A 16,136-nucleotide genomic window follows, 5' to 3' on the forward strand; every position below is an offset into this window, starting at 1 on the left:
CTTCGACGTTTATTACCAAGCTTCTCGCAGTTTGGCGCCGTGTTTTTCAATGAAACAATTAGCCACTGTTAGCAATGGTGCCGCCTTTCTAGTCCTTACAAATGGCTTCGAAGCTCGGAAGGTACGGCATGTTGCATAATGCCAGTTTCCAAAAGTCAGCTTCGCCTTAATACAGCAGAGTATACGGTAAAGCATACACGCAGTATTGCAGTGAAGTATACCAAAAATTGGGAGAGGCAATTGTCACGAAACACAGTATGTATTCCTTAATTATACATGTGTGCATTCGCCATCTCCTGTCGCAGTACAAGCACCTATACGCCTAATACGTGTACTGGCAGGCCCTCGGAGCTATTTTGGATGTGCCTGCGGCGATTTGAGCCCTGGGGCCAGTAAAAGGCGTGCATTCATTCTTTCGGATGTTTTCGTGGCCCCTACACTCTTAAACAAAGGTACACCCTTTGGGGTGTATATTTGCCACACAAAAATAATCGTCATCTGTCTTGCTTGCGTTTCCTTCCTTGAAAACACTGCGCTCGCTACTTTCCTGTCGAGAATGCTGTCATGCTGATCACAGGCATGCCGTTTGCGACTTGGAAGTACCGGGCTCGCTGCGTTAAAGAAAGGAAATGTGGAAAAGTCAGATGACGATTATCGTTGTGTTGCAAAAGGGCGTACTTTTGCTTAAGAGTGTAGGGAGTCCGAAAAATCGGACATTCAGAGTACTCAACTATACGAATCGATTTGTGAACATTCAAATAATTCAGTTCGCAGCTTGATTAGCTACTCAGTATTTAGTATAGTTAGTGTGATGCTCAGCTGAGGTTGATGCATTGCACGCTGCCTTACCACGGCGCTCAGTTTGTTTGTTTCAGTACAAAAGAAAATTTAATTTTGGAGTTCTTACGTGGCGAAACCACAATCTGATTATTAGGCAGGCCTGTCTTGATACAAGGGTCACTCGAAACAATTCCTATACTTGACGCCAACAAAGGAAATGGCGATGAAAGGAGTGTCTATATGCAAAGATATAGGATTAGCCACTGCAAGGCACGAGATTGTATCAAATACGCGTATTCCAGCACGCAGATTTACGCATTTGCACATGCAGTTCATAACTTTAAATCTGTCAATCTCTATGCACGAATGCTGTAGTTTGCTTCGATAGTTGTCAAAAACACGTTTTCATGACCTCGGAGCTGATCACCATGTTATCCACTCATACGAACATACTAGAGCGGCAGGCTTTCCATGACTGCTTGTGGAAAGCTTGCCGGTCACATCGGCCATGAGCCAGTTTTTGCCATGGCACACTGCCTTGGCCGTTAGGCCTAATTGGTAGTGCTTTGAAAGGTCGGTCAGGTATCGCGACAAAAGCTTCGGTTTTACGCCAAATCGACTCTTATCTATTCGCAGATGCCACACGACACACAGGAAGCCAACAAACTGCCTCACAACGAAAGCGAGTGTACAGGATGGTACAAACATTGTTTTTCACCACCATCACTACCCTTGCGACGCACCATACGGAGGCATCTCATCTTGGCGCCGTTCACAAAACGCATAGTCTCTTGTCGAGCGTCTAGCATTGTTATTGGGCATAACACACATTTTGTCTAGTGCGGCAAAGCATATCAAAGCACATTTGTCATTTGGAATGCACATAAGACATTTGCCATGAATTTTTTTCTTGTGTCCGACGGTGCAAATTCAGGGTGTCTACAAACCGGGAATTCTCAGGGATTTTGAGCAGTCTGGAAAACCTTGGGGGAATTTGTGCTTCTATCAGAGGAAATTGGTTGTCATTTTCTTGAAAGGGAATGAAAGTCGCGTTAATGCTGGCTCGAGTAACAGACAGGAATCGTAACGAATCGTCTTTGACGCCCTGCCGTCGGCTGGAGGAGTTGCCAGTGTGCAGTTAACGACAGACTTTCCGGATGCCCAAAATTCGGATGGCTTCGTGGCACCACCACGTACCCCATAGAGTCAATATCAGAACTTCTGAAATTTCGGACGCAAGAACCCTTCGCCGTCCCATTTTCCCGACTTTTTGCCGTGACCGCAGGTCTGATACGGCATTAGTCAAGGCCACCACCGCTGCCGTTTTCATTACCTTGCCGCCTCGAACTGGCGCTCTCGCACGCAGATCCGCTGGCAGCCGTAGCCACCACTGCGGCAACGCTAGACATAGCTGCTTCGACGTTCTCTATTAAGCTTCTTGCCATTGGGTGCCGTGTTTTTCATTGAAAAAATTCACCGCTGTCAGCAATGGCGCTGACTCCGCCTTTGTGGTCCTCGCGATTGGCTTTGAAGCTCGGTAAGCACAGTGCGTTGCAAATGCCGGTTCTCCATACATAAATGTTACTTGGTGAACCATACGCAAAAGTATTGCGGTAAAACATAAGCATGGGAAGAGGCTATTGCCACGGGACACAGTATGTATTCCTTAATTATACACGCGTGCACCCGGTATCTCCTGTCACAGTACGAGCACCGATATGCCCAATACATGTACCGACAGGCCTTCGGGGCTTTCTCGAATGTGCCCATGGCGATTTGAACCTTTAAGGGCAGTAAAAGACATTCATTCATTGTTTCCAACTGGCCGAATTTCGGGACGTCTTCGTGCCCCCTAGGCAGTTCGAAAATTTGGACGTTGACTGCAACTGACCAAGAAGATGCTTCAAATGGTCCATGGAGCAAACGAGTGGTGGAAGGACGAGAACAGAACAGACTGACGCATTGAGGAGTGAACAGGAAAGGTAGCGTGCTACCGCCGTTTTGAAGCAGCTTGAGCTCAAAAAACAAACTGTTGGCTTATGCCGAGATGCAGGTGTCCCTCATCCAAACCAAACTAAACTCTTTAAAGCAGTGAAACAACAGCGAGATGTCGTACGCGGGCTGAGAGTATGGCACAACAGTCGAGGTTGACTTACAAGCTGTTGAGAGAGCATGTCAATTGTGACCAAGTTAGGTCGAGGCTTGTAACACTGAGCTTACTCGATAGAAATATCTCTTATTCGAAAATATTTGCTTCTGTATGCACCTGCTTTTTATTCGTATTTGAGAATGTCCCACTCTATTTGCAATTTTTTTTTCGATGACATTTTATTTGCTGTGCATTTTGCTACCTCTCCCTTCTACTCTGTTTTTGAATAAAATAAACAGTGCTCCTTATTATTCAATCTGGATAGAGTAGTTTCTTCTTTAATTTTTTTCACATAGAGTGACAGCATCGGGCAACACGTTGGAGCTTGGCCTCCTCGCAGAATTTGCTGAGGGATCAAATACATGAATATTAGCTGCATTGACTGCATTGCCATTGCCAAAGATGCTGCAAACGAATTCTTGGACTCTATGCACTGTCAAGACAAGTAAAATATGTATGTTTTCATAAAAGAATGTATTCTTATGTCCCAAAAATTGTGCCAGAAATAACGGATATCAATGCTTCAATTTTTTTTGTCTAATAAGAAAGAAAATATCACACGAACTTTAGAATTATATCAGTGCGAAACCAGCAAAGCAGTGCATACCGCTGATATGATAAATGTAAAGGCCGTGAAATGAACAAGTTGAGGACAAATATTTCAATGAAACTTTGTCATTCACGAACCTTGTTTACATTTTTGTACATATGCAACGGCCAGGGAAAAATCTCAGTGACTCTGTCCTTTGTTCCAATTTACTGCACAGGAGCAGCTGTCACCGGTTGTGTATTGTAATTGTACTGAAATTGTAGTCGCCACAGAGATCACATATAAAAAGCAGCAGTTCTGCAAAATATACATTAGAAATGCGAAGTACAATGGAATACACAAATGCGAAGATAAAAGCTGGAAACAAAGTTCACTGCATGTATCCAGAAAACCTCGCAACAAGATATTTAAATATACATATAAGTATCCAATAAATCTACGTATCTAAGCAAAAGTCGCTGTATACAGGGTGTTTCAGCTAACTTTAGCCAGAGTTAAACATATGCCGATGCACTCTAAGACGCGACCAAATGCATGTTCACTTTGGTATGCAGTGTGTCGCGGTATTTCTGTACTTTGATTAATATGATAATTTGTCAAGAGTGATTAACTAACTTCTGAAGCAACGAAGCTGGGAAAAAAATTTTAATTAAAAAATCGCAGAACGGTTTGCAAAACGTCCGAATAAACAGTTTCTGTCTTTCTACACATCTTTAAATATTAGTGTATTTCAGCTTACTGATGGTGCCTGCGAAATACAAAACACCAAGTGACATGCCTGCTTGCGCGTCGTGATTGCACTGCTCCCCAATGTTCCACACACAAACAGCCATAGGCACGCTGCCGCTTAAAAGGCTACAGGGCAGCGACGTAGGCGTTGGGAGTCTCTTGGAGGAGGTCCTTTTGGGAGTCTCTTTTGGAGGATCTCCAAAAGAGACTCGACTTTGCGAGTTGGATTTTGATTCAGGAGGAGCAGGATTCTGACTTTTTCACCAAGGTTTCTGAACTGACCAGGCAAACTTTTCCCGAAGTTACCAAGTAAATATCCACAACGCACACTACTGCAGTGAGCAAAATCTGCACTGGCTAGGAATATCCCGCCACCAATATCAGTGGTCTTTTAACATTTGGTGCAGAATATACGATAGCACAGTCATTGGCCCAGTGTTATTGACCAACACTCTGGCCGGCAAGAGTGAGTTCCTCAAAGGGCCAGTTGCAGACTTCTGCTGCAACATGCCACCAGCCCAGCTTGACGCAATATGGTATCAGCATGATGGGGCCCCAGCCCACAGCTGCAGTCAAGCACGAGCATGGCTTGATGTTACCTTCTCAGGGCAATGGATAGGGAAAAACAATCTGTCCTGTGGCCTGCAAGGTCACCCGACCTCAACCCTCTTGACTTTTGGTGTTGGACTGCTGAGCACGAGGTTGCGGGATCGAATCCTGGCCACGGCAGCCGCATTTTGATGGGGGCGAAATGCAAAAACATCCGTGTACTTAGATTTAGGTGCACGTTAAAAATCACCAGGTGGTCAAAACTCTGGTTAAAGTTAGCTAAAACACCCTGTATAATGCGTCAAACAAGACAAATAAACGTTGTGCAATCACAGATCACAGAAGGCGGCGCGCTTCCTCCCCGCTTTTCTCTGTTGCGCACACAAGACTGACCCACCAACGTCGGCTCACCCCCCCCCCCCCCCCTGCACTTTCACTGACACATATAGCATGCGGCACGCGCTGTCGATGTTATCGCCCTTGGACTTCATACGGGACATGACGGCGACTACAGGTATGCACCTTGAGTGTGCATATAATTGCTATCGCAATAACATAATAAGAGTATCTGGCAACTGAAAAGTTCCGTGGCCCATTACTTTTCGCAAAAGAAGTAAAAGAATCTTTCACCACGCGAAAATTCGCTGCGTCACTGTGTGGGTTGGAGGCATCGAAATGAAGAAACGCAAAGGAAAGCATGTTGGCCACAATTGAATGCCTACTTGGGGCACCAATTTAGCTACCCAAGGAATATTGAAGAAAACCTGAGACGTTTGGCCCAGAGAGAACTAACCATATGAATGCTGCTCGTTATCCTACACTAGCGAGGTAAAAGACTTTCCGTAAACATTGCGATAAGATTGAAATGATGGTGATGCCTTCAAGCGAACGCGTTGTAATCTGTCGAGTTCCCACAATGATGGTGGCGAGCGACCATTGCTTCTTTTTGCCATCTGCTAGCCAGAAAGCATCCAAAACTCTCCAAGGCCAAAATCCACTCGGCCAGAGAAAAATGAATGCGCACCAAAGTGCATCACGTGGTTGTCAGGGCAACACGTGAAAAACGCATGACCTCTGGCTGCCTCTGGCAGCCCGCGGGTAGCGAGAACAAAATTGAAGAGGCTCAATGTGTCTTCGCGAATAAAAGTCAAAGTAGAAAAAATAAATAAGAACACGGTTACCTTTGCTGGCTTTAGTGTCTTGACATGGATGCTTTGGCGCAGGTGAAAAAAATGCTGATTTCTTTTCTGTGACATGATGGCACAAATGAACTATCACAACACTTCGTCTCATCGGACCTTGCTGTAGGCTTTGTCAACTTGTGTGATAGTATGTTGATTTGGCTTGTCTCATCGTATGGTCCAATGTACGACTTTAGAAAAGTCAACGCAGCTTTGGCATCAAATGTTTATAAGAACATTTAACTCGCAAAGGTCCGGAATTGAAAATGTAAAGCACGACTTTGTAAATGTCAATGCACCTTTCACATCAAAAGTTTAGGTGATCTTTATACCCATAAAGTTTCGGAATTGGAATCCATGCGGTCCGTAGATACCGCAGCCTCTGCGAGATGCCACGACGAGCGCGCTCGCCATCAAAGCGCCCTTAAAACTTTGTGCTCGGATGGGGATCTTTGCGCTATGCGACTCCAGATGCATGGGCGTTGCCACTAAATCCAGCCCGAGTTCACAATCTTTGCGCTGAAATGTCTTTTCAAGCGTGAAAAATACATTCTAGACAAAATCCAGAATGATTTCCGACACCGGGGGTTGTTTGGTCGGCGGTGCATCACAGCACAAAAAATTTGGTGGGGGGGGGCTGGGGGCTGGAGCCCCATGAGCCCTTCCCGCCACTGGCTACGCCCCTGCAAGTAGCTTATGTTGAGAGCATTCTGTCACAGTGCCAAGCGTGTCTGGTATTCCAGTAAACGCAGGCGAGCTGGGCATTTTAATGGATGGGCGGAGGTGTAAGCATGAGCAGCCTGCACGTCACAGCCACCTGGTGGCACAGAGCTAATATTGTTGTAAATTAAGTCTTATAAATTTTATGTTGCGAAGCATGCCTTATTACATGAAAGACACCGCAGATCTGAACCTATTTACCAGCAATCAAGTTGGGGGACACACTTCTCTGACTAGTGGTCATAGTGCATCACCTGTACTTGCAACTAAAATATAGTATATTGCCCATACTGGAAGCACAAATGTGCATAAGTGCATTTGTACAAAGTACATTTGTGATTTGTAGTAAACTTGTGCCCACGAATTGTAGGTATAACATATATGAGATGGGTCTTCCACAGAAAACTTTGCAGATCAAAAAGGACTGCGCTGTAAAAGGCGCAAAGTGAGACCTGTATGACTGCACCACTTGCACAGCTTCCGCGGCATTGCCTGCTATGTATGAAATACTATGGTGTCTCCAACATTCCTTCCCTGCTTCCTCCCATACTGGAACTAAGGGACTGCATCAGGTTCAAATCTGCTCCACGGTGCATCTCCAATGGCAGTTTTGCACGTCCTGCATTGGATTGATATACTGGTCACGTGCCATATTCGGTAACATTGTGGGAAGTGTGCTTGATCAAGATGCGTTTATGCATGTGACCTTGATTGTCCAGCAGGAAGCAAAGCTCTCTTAAGAGAAAGGCCGCACAGGTTTTCGTCAATAATTTCAGCTATTTTTTTTGCCGTGCAGTGCTTTGAAACTTTACAGACACAATCATGAGCACATGATTTATGCATTGTTGTTGTCTGTATGCAATGCCCAAATCTGGTGAGGGCGCTTTAGCAAGGCAGTCTAATGTACACTGTTGAGTTTCAGTAGGAAATGTGCATCATGTGTAGACAAGAGCAAAATTTTTTCTCGGGTTTGGATGGCTGTGAGAGATGGTACCACTAATGCACCAATTAGTTATTTTTGCAACAATGTATTTTCAAATTATTCTGGACAGAACATCAGGGTGTAGCTCCCATAATTAGTAATAGTACCAAACAAATCTTACTGCCAAATGCCACTTGTCTGTGAAATTCGGGTGAATGATCCAGTGGTTTAGCTGAAACAGCCTGGCCACCTGAGTGACATTGTGTACTCTAATATATAATTTTTCATTTTTTATGTCTACTGTGATTCTGGAAGATGGATCTGAGGTTCTGAAGTACAAATCCTATTGGAGCACTGCAGATATTTTCCTTCATATCTTCTCAAAAGGTGCCTTGGGATTCCTGTGATGGACACTGGTGAATAACAAAACAACTAGGAGAGTGAGCCCATCACAGCCATCACTATAAAAGGTCACTGGTTAGGCATTTGGCCCATGAAAAGGTTGATGTATTCTTTTTTTTTTTGCATCACAATAAAGAATTGCACATCAAGGAATTAAGCTAAAATGTTGCACCTGCTGTTGCGTTCGAAACTTGTAAACAAGAAAATAAAACTGTGCTACTTTCACCAGTACTCATGAATTCTTGTGAATAGAAAATTCAGTGGTTACAGGTTAGCATCGTCATGAAGGTTGGAGGTGAAGTCATGAAGGTTGGCATCCACTGTAGCATGAAGCTACCTGGGGCACCTTTGTGGGCTTCATTTGTAGCTTCATACTAGCCCTTTTTCCTTTTGTGAATCTTCCTTCATCTAACAGGTTGCTATGGAATTCATTTTGGTGCACACAGTAGAAATGCCATTCTGCAGGCCATATTAGCTGGCTTATGGTAGTGTCAGCTTGGTTATTGTGAAGATGCCTAATGGTAAAACTTTGACTAAGGTAGGCAGGGTTAACCGGGATTCACCAGGACAGGTCCAAAGCACCATGCTTCTGGCTACTCTACTTCACTTACTGAGGTGCAATTTGCTTTGAAAAAAAAATAAAACATAAATTATGAAAAGGACACTTAAGCATCTGCAAACACTAATACCCCTGACACACGGGCACTCTATAAAGTCTTTTAGGTAAGGGGACATCTACCGGAAAGGTGTTCAAGTACAGTGAAACACGATAAAGGAGTGTCTCCCTCACAGCAAGAAGTTCTTTTTCGGGAAAGGAGATCGCGCATCTACTTTTAGAGTGGAAAGGGCATTACTCTCGCGCACAGCGTGCACAACTCGTCAACAGAAAGAAACCTGTCACAAAACTACAGTGCCCCATAAGTATTTTTGTTTTTACCTTGCAAAAATGTTTTCATTTTTAGTGGTAATGTGATTTGTGGAACAGTGAAGATTTACTTTAGCTATACTCTCAAACGTGCACATCACGTCGCTCGTATCGCAACACAAACGTGAAAAAGGACAGCAGAAATGTGGGCAGTACCATGGCAGCACCATAATAAACAGCGTGCATAGCAAAAGCGCAAAAAATGTGAAGGAAATAAATGAATATGTGCATTATAAGTCATCGACGATGGAAAAGAAATGTTTTTCGGCTCTACAATCGCTAAATGTAGTGTACATACGGAGCTTTTTAAAAATGTTTTCTCTCTTGCTGCTCTAACAAAAAGCGGTAACTTTTTTTTTTTTTTTTTTTTTCCCCAGCGTTCATCTGAGGATCCACCTAAAGAAGTTAGTGCAGTGCCGTGTGTAATCGGCACAACTCCTTTCTGCAAAGGGTCCTTCAGAGTAACAAAAGGGGCTTACTGCAAAGGAGTTTACTTTTGCCTGTGCGTCAGGGGTACTAAACATACTGACAAGGAGAGAGACTGAAAGGAAAGGCAAAACAATGACAGTGTCGCTATACGTAAAATTGTCCCTTATAATTTTAAACACATGTCCACGCTAATAAAATCTTTCATAATTCACTGAATTTCAGTCCAGGGTCTGGGGAATACTGGATAGATCCTCTGTCCTCTTCTTTGAATCATGCTGCATATCTTTTCACAAGAAATTGTTGTATTATGTTCCTAATATCAAGAGTAAAAAGCAAGAATGTGTATTATTCTCCATGCTTGTGTACATGCTTGACCAGTTTGTCTGCTCTTTTATTTTGAAATATGCCAGTGTGATTGAGGACCCACAGAAATGTAATTTTAAGGATGATTTTACTGTATGCACTTTGTATGCTGCAGAAAAGTTCAAATGCAAGCTATTACCCTACACACCACCCATCTCTGGACGTTGACTCGTGGTAGTAAACATGCTAGCTTCCAAAATTGCGTACAGTTCTGTGGTGGTACATGCAGTCACTTGACAGAGCTTAAACGTGTGTTGTACTGCTAATTGCAAATAACGAAAGCACGTGCTGAAATCTCCTTGGTGCACGAGTCATGTGTATCATTTCTTGCCAGGATGCTGGCTGCACAATTAACTGTGCGCCATTAAAATGCTCCGTGTAGAGTAGCATGTAGGCAACTATACACATGCCAGCAGAAATCTTTGCATTTCATTCAAGAGTTCTCGCTCTCTGTACCATGAATGGTGAAACTTTGAATTTTTTTCGTCTTTCTATGTTTACAAAACACTTAGTTCTGAATAGATTCGTGCTGGTAGTGCGTCAACATAGAGTTCAAAAATGGAAGTTGCTTTGTATAGTCACACACCTTTATCACAAAGTGCATGGGACCCCCGAAATTATATGTTATAAGGTCACTTCATTGTAAATGTTGTGCATCGCACACTTCACCATAGAACCGGGACAGAATTAATCTTTCATTATACAGGTCGTTTCATTGTAGAAGTGCTTGAGTGTACTTGACTACTCGTGAATGTAGATCACAGCCACTTCTAGTGGCAGCTCCTCTGAGAGCAGATTGTGTTTATGCTAAGCAAATATTTGAAAAAAGTGTTGTAATGTCTCTCCCTCTGCATGGCCACTGGAGGCTCTCACACTTTTGCAATGAGTAGTGTGCTTGATGTTGCCTTCATAACTTCAAGGCAAACTGAGGAAGCACTACTGTTCTTAAGCATGACACATTATATAAAGTAATAAAAAAATTTAATTCTAGGGTTTTATGTGCCAAAATCACGATCTTATTATGAGGCACGCCATAGTGGGGAAACTCTGGATTAATTTTGACAACCCGGTGCTCTTCAACGTCCACCCAATGCACGGCATGGGGGCATTTTTGCATTTCGCCCCTATCGAAATACGGCCACCGTGGCTGGGATTTGGCCCCATGACCTCATGCTTAGCAGCGCAACGCCCTAGCCTATAAAGTACTAGCAGTGAAATCGATCCTTTAAAGTGAAATTGAGCTTCACCAGGCTATGCATGAAGCTTACACAACATTTCAGCCAGACATCTCAGAATCTGAACAAATTTTTCCATTCTAATGTTTCAAAGTGTTGGATTCATGCTCTGCACTGATTGAGAACAAAACCAAGAAAGTGATTATGTTTTACTACATCCAGCACATAACTATCAAGACAAGATTGCTAAGGACGTCCTTCAGCAACCTTCGGCAGTGCAGTTAAGAGGACTTGGAAACGATTCTCATAGTTGAAATTTCAACAAAAAAGATATTTTTACAGGACAAAAGATCTACAGAGCAAAGCAGAATGAAATGAAGGTACAGTGGAGCTACAGAGAAAGTACTTAATTCGTACCAAGAGCAGGTTTGTTCTGCGAGACATTCATTCTGTGGGGCATGTTTTCTCATTCTTTGCTGTGGGAAGCCTATTTAGTTTGTTCCTGGATTTTTGCTAATCATGCAAAAAGGCAGAAAATATTGCAACACATTGGAGGGAAAAAAATTATACAGTGTATTTATCAGAGATGGACGATGTGAGAGATCCAGAGAGAGATGGTGGACGAAAGGGAACTATTTACGCTAATGTTTTCACCAATGTCGGCTAGATGAGGCAGAAGACACTGCTGTGAAGAACTTTCTCGGTCCTGGCATTCTTTAAACATCAAGGATGGAAGTGACCCTCAGACTTTTGCCTCTCTGTAGCACATTTCTGAAGGTGAGGCTAGGTGAGGGAAAATGGTGGCCTAGGAACACGGAGGCCCAGAAAACATGCACACATGCCTGTGCACAATGCGTCTAGTCTATTAAGAGAAACTAGGTTTTCTCTGCAAGTTGAGAACGAGTGAGCCTGGTTCGCTCCGAGAAATTTTCACTGAGTGGAGCGTTCACTCAGCAAGGCACCACTGTATACAAAGAAAGAGGTATAAAATACAACAAACTCTTATTTAGTTCGTTTATAGTCTTACAAATCGAGAGAACAGCCTAGACTACAGTGTTATATGCCGAGCATGGAGCCTCATTAACCTATCTTTTTGGTTACGATTACAGCGATCTTAAAGTCCTTCAGGCATTGTACTGTGAATGGTAGAACAGTAAAGTTTTTAGCAGAAAAGCTCATGCGCCATTCCTGTAGGAAACTATTCACTTTGTTAAAAAACCCTCACTGGATTAGGGCATGACATCAAGTGTTTGCCTCAATGTTCATACATTAAATCTGTCGGCATATGTTGAGCAGCAAACGTTTGGTGAAAGGTGACAAAAGCTTCAGCTAATGTCACTGGTAAGGCAAAGGAAAGGTTTAAAAGGACATGGGCCAGGGAAAACCATTTCAATTAGTTCCAAAGAATATCAGTGAAGGTTTGGGAGTCGTGTCTAATATAAACAAATATTCTCCTAAATTTGTTTAGTTGGACAGAAGGGATCTGAGGTAAAATCAGTTGTGCTGAGACAAGAGCTGTGTGGTCCCTTTATGCACATTACACTGCCATATAAAATAGTACAGAGTTGCTTGTAGCTGTACATTGTGCAGCTACTGTCTTGTATAGTCTGTACAAGCCATTGTTGAAATTGTTTTTCCAGGTCAGACACATGGCCTCATGACAATGGTGAACGCATGAATAGATATACGCGCATTCCTGCCCCTGTACATTTAATTATAAAAGTAGTCTTGCGTTCAGCAGTTCAGCTTAGAAGTGCACCCAGTCAGCTGACCCAAGCCGGGTCGGTCGGTTTTGGTCGGTCATAGGCAGTGGTGCAATAGTGGAGACAATTTTTCCATTAGATGTTTAAAAATTAATTTACTGAAATTTGCTCTTTTGTATATGTCTACATGTACATGTGTGGAACCTGTTAGGCCCAGTGATATTCTGGGCTCTGGTGTATGTAACCATGATGGTCATGCAAGTGAGCCGGTTTTGTCTGCAAAAATGCTGTGCTCATTGTTTTACAGCACTGAAGAGGCATGCTCTCTGAACTGGAATAGCTGCATAGAGGATGTATTAAAGTAAGCTGTATAAGCCACATGTAATAAAGGAAGCTGCAAGGAGCAGCTGGCTTGTGCCAGCTGCTCCTTCGCACTTGCTTTAACACAACCAGCAGGCACTTGCCACAGCACAGCATTGAGCATGGCGACGCCCACCAGTCTTTTTTATAAACATGTTTACCATTCCGACACACAGTTTGTGTCACTGTACGTGTCACTCTTTATTTTAACAAATATTTTATAGCATCTTGAATGGCACACCATACATTAAAAAAACATTTGTTTTTTCAAAAATTTCACCAACTAGAAGAGCTACATCAACAACATGATTATGTATCATTTACAGTACTTTAAAAATGAAGCGACGTTTATTGAATGAACCGATGTTTCTTGAACAAACCGTACGCTAGCAGACGCAACGTAGTGCACAGCTCCTTGCGAGCCGCGACATAGGCAGTTGGTTTTAAGGGAGAATTATTGTTAACGCGGGTCTCGGCAATTGGCGGCAGAAGCAGAATAATTCAGGTAAGAGCAGGCAGTCTGTTTTGAGACACCCGATCACGCAATGCAGGCAGTCTCATTTATGACTGGTGAACATTGTTTACTCTAAAAAGAAAAAAAAGGGATAATAAACAGGCTGCCTGGCGGCATGGATACATGATAAAACTGAACTTTCATTGCACTAACTTGAATGGCGACTGTAGGCAAACCAGCCCGTATCTTGGAACGTTCCATTTCATTTTCCAATATCGTGCGTCGCACCGAGTGGCCATTGCCAGCGATCGGTGGCACGGCGTCGTCAGCCAATAATGAAACCGCTCGTTAGAAAATACGGTCCCTGCTTTGTAAAAAAGTTATCAGTTGTCAGGCAACGACGGCGGTACCATCGGAGGGATGAAATGTGCTCGGAGCTCCGCATTCAGCCGTGCAATTTCAGGATGCTCCCTTTCCATTTGCTTGATTATTTGGGCGAACTGCAACACACCTAACAGAGAAAAGTAAACAGACGTTATGTCCCACTCGCATTAGAGAACAAATTGCGTTACATTTTATAACAGCTCCCGGGTTAAATGTCTGTATCGAAGCATGCTCAAGGTACGATCAAATGATGCTCAAAGCATTGCAACCGATATTTACGCTTTCGTGCTAGGAACAGCAAACCTACGGCATAGCGACGTGTGCCATCATATCTACAGTACCTTCTCCGTCGCGTGTGAAGCCGTAGCTTTCGATGACAGTCATTTCTATTTGTGTTAAAAGTGGGAAAACAATCTGCATGTGCTTGAGCATGTCATTTCCGGCAAGATCCTTTGCATCTTGAAGTCTGGCAAAGTTCTCAGGTTGGTCAAACGCAGCTAGAATGTCTTCCAGGGCACCTGCGTTGCATTGAAGGACAAGAACTTCAGTTCGTGCAAGGTAGCGAAAAGTGCCAGTATAAGAAAGCTAAAGCTTGGCTTCGCCCAGTTACCTTTTGCTTTCTCAGAGTCAAAGTTCTCTTTGAAGGCAAGGGTCGCCGACATCTTCGCAAGCACCTACACGGCACCAAGTTCCGCGGAGCGCGCGGAGCGGACGGGAGAGAGAGAGAGAGAAAAAGAGAGAAACTTTATTTTAATAAAACTGCTCCACCCCGCAGTAACCAAGCTAAGAAGCGGCGAGCGAACACCGAGAAGACGTATAACCAATTGAAATGTGAAATAAAAGCACAGAAAATAGTGCAGAATCTTGCAGTTTACTGTTCGTCCTCCCACCTCTCCACAAAAAAACTAAACTAATTTAAATGTTAACTAACGTTATGGTGCCATTTGTCAAAAACAGGTAGACCTTAATAGTTAATACATTATGTGCCCATCGCTCGCATTCTTCGGACACAGGGAGTAGAATCTGCGGTGGAGAAAAGCAACAGGAAAAATCTTTCTCAATCACTGATATAGTCCGATAGAGTGTCCCGCTGAGGCACCGCGTGAAGAAAAATTGTGCGAGGGCGCCGCGAGCGAATTGCGTCGCAGACACGCTCCGCGGAATGTTCAACGTACTTTCGCTGCGGGCGCTGAGACCGATTGCGCATGTACGCTTTTAGAATGGTGCTTTATTTCAAGTGCAAATTTATATTGATACCATTTTGCCACGTATGTATATTTGAGGCATGGATTCTACAGAACGGCGTCTTCAGTTTTGCTGTCATGAAGTGCGTCGTCTGCTAGCGGACATCCGTTCGTTGCGCGGTCGCTGGCGTACGCTCATTTTTTGTTGCAGAAAGTCGGTACAGTACAATTTGATGCCTTTATTTGCTTTGGTGCGCCCATCGCTCTTGGTGGCTGGTACTAAATGGAACTGTAGCCAGGTTAACTGTTGCCTGCAACACTGTTTTCTAAAGTAACACGTAATTTTTTCATATAGAGCCGCCGATCTGCAACATGAAGCTGCGTAAGGAAGTTTTACTAATATCGTGTCTCTTCACACCCGCTTCTTGTTGGTGGAATATATTAAAGAACAGGAACAATAATTGAAGGAAAGAACATTATGGTGAAATAAACCAGCTTTACTAATTGCGTGGCGCGAAGAGGATAACAGATGGCTAAAGCACTTCGCGGTAAATAAAATGGTACAAATTCAGGACATATTCAAGACATGCTTGTAATAGATAAGTTATCAGATAGTGTAAATGCACTAACTGAAGAAGTGAAAGACACCGACCGGACTAGCGTGTTCGCTGTAACAAATACAGCACAACCTATATATACCTTTCGGTGTACAGGGTCCTGAATATTTGGCTGCGCGTGTTCAAAAAAAAAAAAAAAACATTTTGCGCTCGCCGCTGCACTGTTCTTGCTCAAATTTTGCAGAACCATCACATTTCGGCGTCGACTTCGTTTAGTATAACACTTGGCACAGTTAATTGCTTGGTTTCTAAGAAAAAAGTGCAAGTTTGTCTGCGCTTATGGATATCGAGCTGCTGACGCGACGGCGCAAGCTAAACTTCTGTCGCTACCTGTCGTCATCTGCGGAAAGCAGCGTTTCAGGGAGGACAGTTGCCTGTTCCAGGAGCGGGCTAGAGCCAAAGTTTTTAGATTGACTTAGATTAGCTTCAGTTGGCAAAGAGCGCGGCAGCGCTTATACTCGGACTCACGGAAAAAGAAGAGAGAGAGGCTGCAGTTAGTGATAGCCAAGTATGCGACAATTACACGAAGGAAGATTACGCCAGAGAGAGGACTCAGGCTG

General features: G+C 43.5%; 1 protein-coding gene across 2 annotated transcripts; it reads right to left on the reverse strand.

The window, feature by feature from the left end:
- Positions 1–13,113: 13,113 nt before the first annotated feature.
- LOC126544824 (protein C10) lies at positions 13,114–14,799 on the reverse strand. Of its 2 annotated transcripts, none has more exons than XM_050192315.3 (4): positions 14,707–14,799; positions 14,386–14,449; positions 14,117–14,293; positions 13,114–13,902 (listed from the first exon to the last, which is right to left on the reverse strand). In XM_050192315.3, exons 2-4 carry the CDS (start codon positions 14,435–14,437, stop codon positions 13,775–13,777), a joined length of 357 nt encoding a protein of 118 aa, XP_050048272.1. In that variant the 5' UTR covers positions 14,438–14,449; positions 14,707–14,799; the 3' UTR covers positions 13,114–13,774. The 2 variants fall into 2 exon arrangements, with proteins under 2 accessions (XP_050048272.1, XP_072142541.1); XM_072286440.1 differs by having other exon boundaries at positions 14,754–14,772.
- Positions 14,800–16,136: the final 1,337 nt, after the last annotated feature.

Source organism: Dermacentor andersoni, chromosome 1 (assembly GCF_023375885.2).
Source record: "Dermacentor andersoni chromosome 1, qqDerAnde1_hic_scaffold, whole genome shotgun sequence".
In the NCBI taxonomy this organism is placed as follows: Eukaryota; Metazoa; Arthropoda; class Arachnida; order Ixodida; family Ixodidae; genus Dermacentor; species Dermacentor andersoni.